This window comes from Phragmites australis, chromosome 19 (assembly GCF_958298935.1).
Source record: "Phragmites australis chromosome 19, lpPhrAust1.1, whole genome shotgun sequence".
NCBI classification, from domain to species: domain Eukaryota; kingdom Viridiplantae; phylum Streptophyta; class Magnoliopsida; order Poales; family Poaceae; genus Phragmites; species Phragmites australis.
The window spans coordinates 17,008,241-17,023,519 of NC_084939.1; the positions used below are offsets into that span (position 1 = coordinate 17,008,241).

The following is a 15,279-nucleotide window of genomic DNA, read 5'->3' on the forward strand; positions in this document are numbered from 1 at the left end:
TTGGGCTGCATAATTTTAACTTAGCCGTGAAATTTTGTTTACGAATTCCGTACGCAACTTGTGTGCATTACATCCGCATGCCAGAGCAGTTACTCTTCTGAATACGTATACTAACCCTTCGCTTGTATGTTAAAGCATTTATTGTTTGCACGTTTATGGTATATTTCCGTTGAAGCATGTATTCTTCACAGGAATGCCGAAGCATTAACTTTTGCGTACTTATTACGTAAATACATCGAAGCCGTTGTTCCTTTTCCTATGCAAGGTATCTACCATTTGTATGAATGAATCTATTCTTATATGCATGCATGAATGGATGAATGGGATCTCTTTACCGAAGTATTTATCTTCATAAACGTGCATTGCGTTTACCCTTCGTTTGAATGCCGAAGCATTTATTTTTTGCTCGTTCGCATTACATTTACATCAAAACACACATTTTTCGCATAAATGCCAGAGTAGTTACCTATTGTGCATGTATATGGCATAAACGAGTCGAAGTACTTGCTTTTACCCTTCGCAATATGCAGGTTTTTATGCTCTGTTTAAAGGGCTATTTCTTACTACCATGCAGGTTTTTACCCTTTGCATGATATAGCCCATTACATGCCAGAGTCTTCTCTTAGTATACTCGCACCACATGTGATGAAGTACTTACTTTTCCGAATACACGTACTAACCCTTCGCTCGAGAAAAATCAATCCTCACTTGCAGGTTTTGACCCTTCATATAGGGTTCTTACCCTTCGCTTGAGGGTTTTAATTCTTCGGTATGATGAAGCATCCATCCTTCATATATGTTTTATTTTTCATATGGTGAAAAATACGCTTCATCGCATTTACGTGCTGAAATATTTATTTCTTGTGCATTTGCATGAATGCATACTTTGTGCATATATATACGCTTTGCATGCGTCAATAGCATCATCACTCGGGAATGCATACACTTCACACGTTTTGCATGCATAAGTGCATCAAGATATTTATTCTCTGCGTATGTTTGCAGTTTCGAACGCTCGCATAACATATTCATCGAAGCGTCTATCCTTCGCACAGTTGCCGAAATCCTCCCTACGCTTGAATTATTTATTTGCATTGAAGTATGAATTCTCTACAGATGCAGAAATTTCAACCTTCGCATGAAGGATTATTTATTCTGTCAAGTATTTACCATCCCTCTATATGTTGAAGCATTTGTTTTTCATGAATGCAGGTTCTTACCCTTCGATTGAGGGAATAATTATCCCTCATGCACAGGTTCTAACATTCGTTTGCAAAGCATAACATAAATCACTTGCAGGAATTTACTCTTTGCAAGATTAAAGTGACAATCATCTGCTGATTATTCTTCATTTCTATCTATACTGAAACACTGTTTGCACGTTGCACAAGATTAGGGATAGCACTTGCCTTCACAAAAATGTAAGACGAAGTGACGGTTGACCCCAAAAGAGGCAACGCGCCTTCGCGGCAATGAAAAGATGAAGTGTCAATCGACCTCAAAACCGAGGCATCGCCTTCGCAAAAATGTAAGATGAAGTGACGATTGACCTCCAAAAGGGGAAGCACGCCTTCGCGGTAATGAAAAGACGAAGCATTGATCGACCTCAAAACCGAGGCATCGCCTTTGCAAAATTGTAAGATGAAGTTTGACTTCAATAAGAGGCAACGCGCCTTTGCAGTATTAAAAAATTGTAAGACGAAGTGACGGTTGACCTCAATAAGAGGCAACGCGCCTTCGCAGCAATGAAAAATTGTAAGACAAAGTGACGGTTGACCTCAACAAGAGGCAACACGCCTTCATGGCATTGGAAAATTGTAAGATGAAGTGACAGTTGACCTCAATGAGAGGCAACACGCCTTCGCGGCATTGAAAAGTTGTAAGATAAAGTGCATGTTTTACTCTTCGCCCGAGGAAATATTTATTCTACATTCATGGGTTTCAACCTTCACATAATAAGACTCTTATTGCTCATACGTGGGAATTTTTAATCTTCCTAGGATGGGGCTTATCCATCATATACGAAAGGTGTTATCCTTCGCTGCTACATTTATCATATGAAAAAGCATTTACATTTCGATTATACTTTTTATGCATGCATGAGGACGAGGGCCAAGAGTGTCTACTGCAGCGAAGACAAACCATATCTTCGGATTACATCATTGCATCTAAATATTTATTTTTAATGTCAATACATTGATTATAATGTGTATTTCATCTCTAGAAAGGGGTGCGAAGCACCTATGGTCATGCAGGACAGGAAGTCGAAGTGCCGCTGGTCCTTAGATAAAGGCAGTGCACCAAACGACTTAAAAGGTGGGCGAAGGCCGCCAATGACGATCGAGATGCCGCTCAACTTCAGATAAAAGCAACGCTCCACTCGGACCTCAGATAGTAAGTCTTGAAGACACGACCCTTTGTACTCTGAGGAGCCGAAGGTCCTTTTGTACAAAGTGCATTACCAATCGCCTTCATCGACAATGGCTACTCTTTTAGCTATGTTGGCACCTTCGACGTCGACTCAAAAGAGTCGTATTCGACCCTAACGAGTACGCCTATGTCGACTACTAAAAGTGCATCTAGGCCCCCTATGTGGGTTTTGGCTTATTAATGACAAACGATTAAGGGAATGAGTTTGTTGAAGTTATGAATGGGTTTTAAGTTCCATTGGTTAAGTTAAGAGATGTTGGCGTCCCTCAAAAAGAAAAGAGAAGCGACATATAGTCACTCAATAGGCTTTATTTTATTTTATTTTGAATTTGAGTTAAGGATAGCTGTACTATCAAGATGGATGAATATTGATAGTCTTGAAACTGTTTCAGTACTCAAAATATCCTTTTAGAGCCAAAAGTTGAGAAACGCAATCACTCATGGACATCGGGAAAAAGTTTTAGTTGTCTGAGCCCAGAGTCTCTGGGTGAACCTGGATACTCCGGACTCTATTCAATCGGTCGGAGCCTCTGAGTGAGACTCCGCCAGAGAGTCTCGGTTTGAGTCTGAGAAACTCAACCCGGAGTCTCCGAGTTAGCTCGAATACTCCAGGGTTTTGTTTGTGGCTGGAGTCTCGGAGTGAGACTCCGCCAGAGAGTCTTGGGTAAGCCTTGTGTGTGTAACCCAGAGTCTCCCAGTTAGCCCGGATACGTCGGTGTTCTGTTCGTGGCCGGAGTTTCCGAGTGAGACTCCACTAGAGAGTCTCGGGGTAGGCCTTAAGTTCTTAACCTGGAGTCTCCGAGTTGGCCCAGATACTCTGGGTTCTGATGTCTCTGGACCCTCCGAAGAGGCTCCGGATAGTGTTCTTGCCTAGGTTACCATGTGTTACCCGGAGTCTCTAGGTGAACCCGGATACTCTGGGTCAATTCAAAATACACTATAACGGCTAGTTTTTTGAAGTGAGCTATAAATACCCAACACCCCCCTCTTGTGGTGCTGATGAACCAACTCATGGACAAATACATTCAAAGCCATCCAATAGCCCTCATAACTCCTCTAGAGCTTAAACTTGTGCAAGATTTGGAGATTAGGTTTTGGGAAGTGAGTTTGAGTGCTAGAAAATAAAAATCCACTTTTGAGCACTTGAGGTCATCGGCGAGCTTTCGATTCGCATTCTTTTCTCTTGGAGCTTTGAGCTCCTAGACGGTAAGGCATCACCCGGAGAGCACCCAAATTTATGGAGTGCCTCGGGAAGTTTGTATTACCCTTGTTGATTTGAGTAAGAGCCCTCGCTTGATTTTTGTGGTCGCTTGGGAGAGGAAAGGTTTGAAAAAGATCTGGCTCTTTGTGAGCTCCTCAACGGAGACGTAGGCACCTCTTTGTGAAGTGGCTGAACTTCGGGAAAAAAATTCTTGTCCGCTTTACCTTGTTGCACATTTACTTCTTTTAGTTAATCTTTGGGAATTTTCTCGATCTACTTGTTTGTGTGCTTGTGACTGCAGAGTGTTGGTGATAAGGTATTTAGATCACCTTTAGAATATGTGGTAACCTATAGATTCACTTATATTTACTCAATAGTTCATTAGTTTCATTTTCCTGTAGAATCTAGACTATCCAGATAAGGTTGGAGTATCCGAGTTCTGTATAACCCAGAGTCTCTGGATTAACCCAGAGTATCCGGATTCAGTAATCCGTTGCAAAGTTTTAAATTTTAGGAATCACCTATTCACCCCCTCTAGGTGACATCTCGTACATTTCAACTACAACTACGTCGACTTGGGGGCTTTGGCCGATGACTTCGGCTGCGACGACTACACCTACGTCGACTTGGGGGCTTTGGACGATGACTTCGGCCACGGTGACTACGCCTCCGTCGACTCCGACTACATCGACTAGAGATGGCCTTCGACCATGGCGACTACGCCTCCATCGACTCCGACTACATCGACCAGAGATGACCTTCGACCACGATGACTATGCCTACATCGACTCCGACTACGTCGACCAGAGATGGCCTTTGACCATGGCGACTACGCCTACGTTGACTACACTATGTCGACCAGAGGGGCTTAGGCCGACAACTTCGGTCGTCATGACCGCGTCCATGTCAACGTCGACTACAACTACGTCGACCAGAGGGGCTTTGGTCGATGACTACTCCTCCGTCGACTCCGACTACGTCGATTAGAGATGGCCTTCGACCACGGCGACTACGCGTATGTTGACTTGGGGGCTTCGGACGACAACTTCAGCCATGGCAACTACGCCTCCGTCGACTGCGACTGCGTCGCCAGAGGGAAGTCGGCCGCGATGACTACACCTCTGTCGACCGTGTCTACGTCTACTAGAGGGGCTTCGGCCGTGACGACTACGCCTCTAACATGACGATGTCGCTCACGCTAACTTCGACTAAGTCAACTACGTGGCATCCTTCACCACTCACGAACACCGGTCAAGAGGGGCTACATGGGTACCTGGGTTAAAATCTCGTCCAGGGTCCCAAGAGTTCGGCCGACGCATGTGATCGGAGACGCGTGAGCACCATTAACCTCAGCGAGTCACAGCGATAGTCTTTGACCTCGACTACGTTGACTACGTTGATGTTGCGCTCGCTGAAGCCTCGACGGCAACCTTCGCCGAGCGCTTCACCAAAGACCCCTTCGCCGACTAGGACGAAGAAGAATGTTCGCCTCCCGCTGCGGAGGATCACCTCCCGAAGCCTTAGCAGTAGCCTTCGACCTCCAACCTTCGACTCCCAGGCCATGACCATAGCCTTCAACCTCCGCTTTGTCGGCTACGATGATGCCGCACTTGCCGAAGCCTCGGCAACAGCCTTCATCAGGACCTCCTCCGTTGAAGACAAGGATGTACCTTCGACGTCGATGAGAAGGAAGATCTACCTTCGCGAGAGACCCAGTTCGCCGGGTGAGACGAAGCATAGACATGAGAGTGTATCTAGCTTTAGCAGTCATGTAAAGAGAAACCAGTGCCATGTACGCGGTCTTTTCTCCATGCCCTTTTTTCCCACTGAGTTTTTAGGATGGAGTTTTTAGTGAGGCGTACATGTCGGCAATAAACCTGAGCCCTTTTCTAGTCATAGCTATTCACCCCGCTATCCCATCAGAGCTTACAACTGAGGGGCTACTGTTGGAGGAAAGGTACAGGACCACTTAGGAGTACATGTAATACAGTAGCCCATACTGTTGGGAGAATGGTCTTCTTGTAATATTTGTACTCCATCAAAAATTGGAGAGGAAATTTTATCTCTCCCCCTCACCTATATAAAGTACCCAAGAGATCTAGGATAGGGGATTGCTCCCACCTCCACTCTCTCTTTGTCTGAAATGAATCCATTCATTCTGTAGCTGGAAATAGTTCTAACACCATCCAATGCAGATAAGCCTAAGACTATTTTAGCCCTGATGCAGATTAACTTTCTGGGCCATGTGGGCGCACTGATCGAGCAGAATTTGTTCAGAAAAGAACTCTAATTAAGGAAAGGAACTGTCTCTGCCGACTGGCGCTGCTGGTAGTTGGTCTCAGCATACCACACTGAGAAGGTAGCGTATTCACAGAAGTTTGTTCCTTGTCCTGATAATATAACTTATGGATCAGAGATTCAAGGTGTTACATTCGTCGAAAGTTTCATTTCAAGACATAAGAGATTCAAGGTGTTACATTCGTCGAAAGTTTCATTTCAAGACTCACTGCATACCATGTCAGGAACTACCATTAGCAGCAAAACACTAATCCCATTACCCCAAGTACAAGAAGCGTCATAACACTTGAACCGGTAACCTTTCCGATGAATGACCCTTGCCATCTGTTTGGACTAGTGAAATGCTGTTGAGCTTACAAAAGTAATTCCTGAAAACTGTTTTGACATATTGCAGTGGTAAATAGCACGGTGCCCCACACAAATTGCTCTGTGTTCCAGACTTCCAGGAACGCAATCTCATGATCTATGGAACAACAACAAACATAATACTTGGAAGTATTATTTTTCTGCTCTTTCTGAAGAATAAAGAACTTATTGATCATCCAACATACTTGCATACCCTTATGAGCTTATCTACTGTAGAAAAACTGAAAAAACCTAAGCTATTTGTTTCTATCTTTATCTTCTTTTGTAGGTACACTTAGTCAATGGGTGGATGGGTTGTGTTTGGGAGTCTCTGCCCGAGTACAATTGATCGAAATAGCCCGAGAGCCCGGTCTGGCTGCGCGAACGGCACCATGTGAGATGCACCACGCACTGTTGCAAAGGTCAAAAAATTGCCATACTCTGTCACCCAGCCTCCAACCTAGAATTCAAAGTGTCTCAATGGTCAGTAAACTTCTATTTACTTCACAATCGTGTTTCTGCAAAATCAGCTAATTTGTTCAATTGCAATGCAACTTGTAGTGATATAACAAAAGTATACCTGGCCTTTGCGGAACCAGGTGCTGTATGGGACTGTGACATGCAACCCCATGGTGTGAGCTAGCTCTCGCACAAGGGTTCGGCTGCCCAAGAGGGGCACAACAGAGTCTTGATCGCCACTGTATGTTTTAGTGATCTTGTCACAAGATGTTCGACATGCATCAAAACAATTTATCTGAAGTAAAAGAGGAAACGTTACATCACCTGAATACCCAAAGTGGTATGTTGTGCTCCACAATTCGTTGAAGTATAGGCAAGATGTTGATGTTGCCATCAGTATTGCTGTAGTTCAGCACACTGGCACATAATATAAATGTGCCCATATGAGTTTGAGTTGCAAAATCGACCGGCCTATTCATTTATTATTCTTGGCTTTCTCGTTTCGGTTTCCGACAATATTTGGTAGATCTACATATCACAACAACTATCTGTAGGGATTTTTAAACATAAAAAATTTCTTTGGAAGAAACGCTTTGTTAAACTTAACTGGAAGGACCTATATAGTTAAAAACAGGTTCTTAGAGCAGCATCTAAATTTTAAAGTGTGAAAGGACCAATAAACTCAATTGGTAAAAGTAGCAATAGAAACACTTACTCACTGCACATGCTCCAGTGATACTTCAAATGCGTCCTGTTAGCATGCAGAGCCTGCTGCACTTCTGGAAGATTGAAATAGAAAAATCTTTCGTAAGTCATGCAAACATCCACTCCCACACTGATTTTAGTCACCTGCATTGAACAGAAAGAACAAATCACACAGGAACCATCATATGCTTTGAAATAACATTGTGTGCCATGAAGAACAAGCATACATATTTTCGCAGCCGCAGCTCCTGCATCACAATTGATGGATAGCAGACATCAAGAATAACATCATAGTTGTTGACATAGTCCCCAACAATACTATTTGCATCTGCAATGGCATCATTGCATGACTTGCTCTCATTATGGGGGTTACTGAAGGTGTAATCCTCAAAATCACAACTGTGGCTGATCGCTAGAAATATTTCATCGGAGATCATGCCATGAGACCAGAAATACTCATAGGTTGCAGGGACATCCCTGTCAAGCTTCAGAAGCGGATTCCCGATCTATTCAAGGTAATCTCGGAGTTAAAAATATCAAGAAGAATAAAGTTTAACTCAAGAAGACATTGACCAAGATATTCTTGAGTACTTACAGCAACTCCCTTGATATTAAACTTGAAACCCTTTGATTTCTCGTTATGGGTGAGAAGTACATCAGTGAGTTGTGGTATGTAATGCCCTACATTGTTACTTATCAACAACATTGACCATACAAGATGAGAATTATGCATAAATATGGCCCCCTTTGGATAGACTTTTTTCTGGCTTTTCCCTGAAAAAAGTCAGAAGCTATCCAAAGGGTTGGCTTTTGGAACCAGCTTCTGGTGGCTTTTGGCTGGCTGAGAAAGCGGCTGTAGCTGAAATGAATTGAGTCTGAGAAACAGGCTGAGAGGAGCTTTTCAGGATTTTAGTGTGCTAAGAAACTAAAAGTTTATTGTAAAAGCCCAACAACCAAAATTCAATAACCATAGCCGCTTCCTCAAGCAGAGTTTTTTTACCAGAAGTTCTAAAGGCACAACCTATCCAAAGGGGGCCTATGTACAAGAGAACTTGCACTTGAAATACTTACCTACCTGCATAGCTCTCCCCAATAAGAAATAGGGCTCTCGATTTGTACTCGGGAAATTTCTTGTACCATCCCAACAAAAACCTGTACAGGTCATCAGCTGGATAGTTGAACAGACAAACAATCAGATCAACAATTTCAGACTGAGTTTCCTGTGATGTACAAAATATCGCAGTGACTAACCAGTCCTCACATCTCCGGTATTGTAGTCTGATGAAGTGTTTGAGTAGGACCATCCAACTCCAGCCGGTGATTCGACAAACAGAAGATTGGACACTGCAAAATTAAAGGTAAAACAACATTGAACAGACTAAGAGTTAAGACCTACATTTTTCCTTTCTCACTGAAGCATAGGTGGAGAAATAACAGCCTAAAGCTCAACCTTTGTTCCATGACTTCTTGTTCAATCTGAGGCCTCTACCATCTCCTCTCGGATAAAATGGACCTAGCTCCGTGAAAGCACCACCTCCAATCGAAGAACACCCAGGACCTGACAATCAGATAGGCATGGCTATAAGCAGATGAATTTTGCAGCAAATCTTGTAATATTTCCTTATGAGTATGAAGTTATTTTGTAGGCTCAATGTTGTAGCAGGGTACAGTTCCATGAAAGAAGCTTTGTTTATATTCTTTTGTGCATGGAGATGAAATCAAATGATGCCTGAAGCTTTGAAGCTTTCATTCAGTGTACCTTTCGCTGCATGGAAATCAAATGATGTCTCACTTCTTTTAAAATCTACAGGGACCATCTTACACACAGAGCCCAATGCAGTTAGGCTCTAAATGGGCAAGGTCACATGGTGACGTCAAAGGACAACGATACCCTAGGACTTAGTAAAAAGAGTATCAAACCAAGATGCAAGTTGATTAATGTTAATTTTTTCTCTCTTTTTTCGGCAGGTGTGGAGCAGATGACGAATAGGAGACAGTTCTTTGTTTCCAGTCCAGGAAACACTACCTGTCATCATAATTCCCACATGAACATGGAATGATCTGTTGAATAGAGAATAAAAAAATATGGTAAAGGTGTATTTGTGAAAAATGGTTGAAAATTTTCACTTCCTGGTCCTGGCTCCACAGCAACGTTGGAGCACGGACAACAGATAAAAATCCGGCAAAATTTACCAATCATAATACGGAAAAATTTATGTTCAGATTATTAATGGAACAGTACAACTAAAAGCCCCAATCTCAATTCGAACTGTTCAGGGAGATCAGAAATATCTGTACTAAAAATTTCAAACAAAAGTACGAGACAAATAAGATGAGATTACGGCAACAAAGATGAAATATCCAACGCATCTCCAAAGGGAAAAATACATCAAAATTCAGGACATCGAGAGAAAGGGATATAAGATCTCCTCAGCATCAATTGTATCGAAGAAAATTCAACAGTAAGAGAGTCAGATGCAAACATTCAGAAGAGTAGCACAGGAATATCAGCAGAGTAGAAAGGCCGTATTTTTTTCCATCAAAATCATCACTTTATGCAACCAAAACAAGAACTCAACTTCCACCAAAATTCACACTAGAGAGAGAGCTCAGGCAACCAACCTCCATTGAGCCAGAGCGTGAGTGGCTTGTTGGTGGCGTCCTCCTGCGCCTCGGCGAAGTAGTAGAAGAGGCTCCTTCCAGCCTTCTCATCCACGTCCACGTACCCGGCGAACTGCCTGAACGCCACCGGTGGCTGCCCCGGCAGCCTCGTCACTAAATCTTCCGCCGGAAACGCCCACGCACAGCCGCCACCAAGAACCAAGCAGACCGCCGCCATTTCGAGCGCCACGGTCCTCCAAGAATCCGCCATTGCTGCGAGAATCGACGGAATTGAGAGGGAGGCGAGGAGAGGCGGCTTCTTGAGCGGAGCGGAGCCGAGGGAGGAAGAAACAGTGGCAGAGTTTGGGGCGCTTTATAACGGGGAGCGCGTATCCATTTTTCTCGTCCGCGACGTTAAAAAAATCGCGGATTAGCTCGTCGGTTGTTAAGGGTTTAGCTTGGGTTTGGATTCAATTTTGTCTTTTGATTTGTTTGTATCACCGGTAGTTTGTTTTCCAGATTTTTCAGATTCTCGGGTAACAGATCAGTAAAGGAGGAGATGTTTGAGATTTCAAATTGCTTGGTAGCTACTGACGAGTGGTGTCACTTAAAATTGCTCCATCTTTTACGAGGAAGGTTCCATTGTTTGATAAACATTTGAGATTTGAAATAGCGCTCTCGGAGGAATTCGTGTAGGTAAATTTGTGAAAGAGAAGATAATGTATCTGGACTTGTTTGTTCTAATTGTTCCTAGTATGCTTGGAGGAATTGAACTCTCCTAGGAATTATAGTATGGTTGTATTGTGCTCTATCAAATGTTAGTTAGTTATTTATTTATTTACAATATGGAGATATTAATTATGCTCTACAATATGACAATGCATACTTTATGTGACAAAGCTGTCATGGGAATATGGTACCAGTTGGCATGATTAAATATTTTCTATAGAAAGCAGAAAATTATGTATTTTTCTTAAAAAATCATTAAACCAGCTCACAAATTGAGCCGGCTCAGAAACCCACCAAACAATGTGTTTGCATCAATCTGACATCCACAAGTTCTAAGTGATGCCAAATCCTAAATATCATTCAATTAGTTGACTCTGTTGTGAGGCAATGGTAATTGGTAAGAGTACCGTTCTTCGGTATGGTCACTTCATCTTGTCTTACTCTTGATTAATTTTATAGCCTTCTTAGTCTCCATGTCTGTCAACAATATGCTTTGCATAATTGTATTTAGCATCATTCTCATCTACCATGTGAAGCTTTGGACATTAGAAAGCAGGAGTTTAACAATAATTTCATATAAAACGGTTCAATATCGTAGGGGTTCATAAGTATTTCCACGTTTCAAACGGCGATGCTCCTTTCCTTCTCTTTTAGGAAAAAAAATCCAAATTTCAACACTTAACTTTTAGCCTGGTTTGTTTTTCAACACTTAACTATGAAACACAACCCCAATTATCAATTCTAGTGCAAAATACCCCCTTGTTTGTGGTTTTAGTGACATGGAGGAATTGGGGTTGAAATTTGGAATACGCTGATGTGGATCTTAAGTGTCATGTTTTACTCACTTGTATGCCACCTGGGTGCCATGTAAACAAAATCCCAATTGTTCTTCTTCATCCTTTCTCTCTCCTGAACCGTGTCGCTACCTTTTCACCTCTACCTCCTTCTGCACCTTGCCTCTGCCTCCAGCTGTGCCTCGCATGCATGTTAGCCCCGTCGTGCTCGCTGGCCCAGCCTTGACGTTTGTGACCACGCATAGGCTACTATGGGCGGATTCCGTTGACACGGGTGCATTCCTGGAAGCAATAAATGACCTCATCGACACCCTGCAAGAGTGGATGTGAATGTTGAGCTTCAGGCTGAGGGTTAGAGAGAGAGAGAGAGAAATAGAAGAGGAGGAAGAGGGATATGATGAGAGCTCTAGTGATGCCCAATCGGGCTAGTGAAGGGAAGAGAGAGATTGACAGAGGTGCTGCAGGCAAGAAGATTGAGGAAGAAGAGAAACTAAAGAATGACATGTGGTCCCATGTATTTTTATTATTTGCTTTGTTGATTTGTATTCACCGGTGTGGTCATGTCATTAGATTGGTATAGACATGTGGATGCCACCGCAACTAAAACTGTGCTATGTCAGCCAAAGCCACCATGGTTTTAGGGCAGCGGAATTGATAGTTTAGGGTTGTGTTCCAAATGGTTTTAGAGTTCAGGGTTGAAAAATGAACTGGGACATGAGTTGAGGTTGAAAATTACACTTTTTCCTTTCTTTCATATCTTTTGCCAAATTTGGCATGAAAATTGAAGGTGTTAGGACTTATGATGCTCCTTAAAGATGGCATGAAAATCGAAGGTGTTAGCAGTTAGCACTTCTACAGTACCTGAGATTGAATAGGTAGCTGTTGGAGCGAGCACCAGGAAGGGATAAGAGCCCATTTACTCCTCCTGCCAATTCAGTTTTAGTTGGGTCATAGTGTGTTGATGACCGAAATTGGTATATTGTAAAAAATTTTGATTATGGAAACTTCCTAGTTGATAAGTGAACAGCACCTACGACCAGTGCGTAGTAACTCTGACCAGATGAACAGTACCTGAGATCAGTGTGCAGTAAGTCAGACTAGATGAACAATACCTCCAACCAGATGAACAGTAACTACGACTAGATGAACCGTAACTGTGATCAGATGAACAATAACTCGGACAGGTGAACAGTACATGTTACCAAGAACAGTTCTTGCGACCAGTGAACAGTGAAGGTCGAACTGTAATAAAGAATACTATGGTAGATATATAGGAGTTCATGTGGTTAATTATGAAAGATATGTTAGTTATGGAAAGTTTAGAGATCGGAAGGCAAACTGAATCATATATGTAACTCATGTTCAATTTGAATTAGGAGTTCTGATCTTGTATGGCTAAGACATGTCACCCTTTAGATATGAGAGGGTCATGGCCGATTGAGAATAATCAACCAATCGATCAAATCAATCTACTTTACCTTTCATCTTTTGCCTAGTTTCTGTAGTCACATTCTCTTTTCCAATCTATATTGCTACCTGTTCTTGATTCCAACGACCAAGGATAAGCCGCCAGCCATCCACGCTCCGACAGGGTCTCTCTCGAGCATGGGTGACAACGAAGGTACGATGACGCAGTGCCACGACAGGGTATCCTGGGTGCTGCTCACCGGATATTGCACACAAGATGCTCAGTGTTTGGTGTGATATTTTTTTGCATCAACACACTTTTTGGCGACTCCCCTGGGGAAGAAACTTTCGGCTGCCTTTTAGCTAAATTTTAAAACCTTAGCCATGATGAACGGATCCGAAGTTGACCTCGACAACATCATTGTGCCCGCCATCAAGGAGCTAGATGAGGAGAATATGAAAGGCGCAAGATGGAGTTCGATAGGGCATTCGTTTCGCGCTACCAAAAGACGAGGCATGACATCATTCAAAACGGAGGAGATTTCACGCCTATCTATACCAAGCCCGAGGTAATTACCACTGTGAGTAACACACCTCCTTCTGAAGAGAAAGTTGATTTGATGATTGATCAGCAAGTAGGTGTTGTTATGAGTAACAAATTTGATGCATTAGCTAAGGGTTTTAATCAATCACCCAGTAGCCGTTTAGAATCTATAGTTTTTGAGATACAAAATATTAAGGATATACTAAAACGGCCTCTATCACATGATGCTAGTGCTTCAACTTCTAATAATGATGATAGAATTTAGCAAGGTCTGTTTGATTCATCGGTAAAATTTATACCACCTATGCCTACACAACAAAGTATGTTGATAGAACAAATTTATAAACAAACTAATGTTATAGGTTCGACCAATGATGTGACACTACCACCTACTTCACTAGGTGCTACTAAACTAGAGGTCACACCATTTGTTTATTCCATTATCAAACACTGCATCTAGTATAATTAATTCAGTTCCACATATAGTAATAACAACAGCTGAGTTAATAAAATTTCAGCAAACATGCTGGTAGCTCCATATAATACCGTTTCATATAATACACCACCTATACCTCTATAAGGCTCCGGTATCCCTAATAGTCCATTGCCGGAAACTTGTTTCAAAGTGCCCCACAAAGTACTCCATATACACAACCCATTGTGCCGCATTCTCATGACACACCATCACATTCTTTTTGGCAGCAACAACAAACTAATGTGATTCCAACTCGGCTCCCGGCCAGGCAACCTATGGGGCATGAAAGTATTAGAGAGCAAATGACTAGTATTTTGAAGGAACATTTTGGGGTAGAACCTAAGGGTAGACCACGTGTCTGTCAAAATCATACCCTGATTTCTATGATAATACTCAGTATCCTAGAGGGTATAGAGTGCTTGAGTTTATTAAGTTTACTAGAGATGATGGTAGAACTACTTTAGAACATATCGCTCAATTCATCTTGTAGTGTGATGAAGCTAGTACTAGTGATATGTTAAAATTGAGATTGTTTCCTTTATCATTGTCTAGCCCTGTATTTACCTGAATTTAGTTTAGAGGATTCTGTCGTTGTTTCCTTTATCATTGTCTAGTCCTATATTTACCTGGTTTACTTCTTTGACACCTAATTGTATTTATATGTGGCTCCAATTAGAGCAAAAATTTTATGAGTATTTTTATACTGGGGACACTGAGCTTAAATTATCATACTTAACATTAGTTAAACAAAAACACAATGAGTCCGTGGCTGAATACATTCGAAGGTTTAGAGATACAAGAAACCGATGTTTTAATTTGATAATTTCTGATAGAGATTTGGCCGACTTAGCTTATTCTGGTTTACTTTCTCATTTAAAGGAAAAGCTAGAGAATCATGATTTTTTATATGTTAGCCAAGTATTAAAAAAGTTCTGGCTCAATAAAGCTGGGCTAAAGAATATAGAAAATTTCATAGATCAAATGATAGAGTAAGAGAGGATCATCCTAATGTGCACATGCTTAAGTATGAATCTGAAAATTTGGATGATGGTGATATTGATGTATGTGTGGCCGAATGAGTTTGGTCTTCTAAGTCTAAACCATTCGTTTGCTCTGTTCTTAAGCCGATGCCTCCTAAGAATAGGCAAGAAGAAATTAAGTTTACTTTTGATGTATAGTGTGATAGAATATTTGATTACTTGCTACATGAAAAATAGATTAAGCTGCCTCATGGTCCTGTGATTCCACTATTAGATGAATTAAAGATGCATGCTTATTGTAAGTGGCATAA

General features: G+C 41.9%; 1 protein-coding gene across 1 annotated transcript; it reads right to left on the bottom strand.

The window, feature by feature from the left end:
- Nucleotides 1–6,114: 6,114 nt before the first annotated feature.
- LOC133900520 (serine carboxypeptidase-like 42) lies at nucleotides 6,115–10,387 on the bottom strand. The gene is made up of 10 exons (XM_062341680.1): nucleotides 10,061–10,387; nucleotides 8,889–8,996; nucleotides 8,690–8,782; nucleotides 8,514–8,606; nucleotides 8,034–8,119; nucleotides 7,666–7,944; nucleotides 7,449–7,582; nucleotides 7,058–7,150; nucleotides 6,855–6,972; nucleotides 6,115–6,734 (listed from the first exon to the last, which is right to left on the bottom strand). The coding sequence occupies exons 1-10, from the start codon at nucleotides 10,308–10,310 to the stop codon at nucleotides 6,570–6,572; spliced, it is 1,419 nt and encodes a 472-aa protein (XP_062197664.1). The 5' UTR covers nucleotides 10,311–10,387; the 3' UTR covers nucleotides 6,115–6,569.
- Between the last annotated feature and the right edge of the window lie 4,892 nt (nucleotides 10,388–15,279).

Coding starts and splice junctions, on each gene's coding strand:
- LOC133900520 (XM_062341680.1), bottom strand. CDS start 10,310: ATGGCGGATTCTTGGAGGACCGTGGCGCTCGAAATGGCGGCGGTCTGC. Junction 8,997..10,060: donor CACGCTCTGGCTCAATGGAG/GTTGGTTGCCTG, acceptor TCTGATTGTCAG/GTCCTGGGTGTTCTTCGATT. Junction 8,783..8,888: donor CAAGAAGTCATGGAACAAAG/GTTGAGCTTTAG, acceptor TTAATTTTGCAG/TGTCCAATCTTCTGTTTGTC.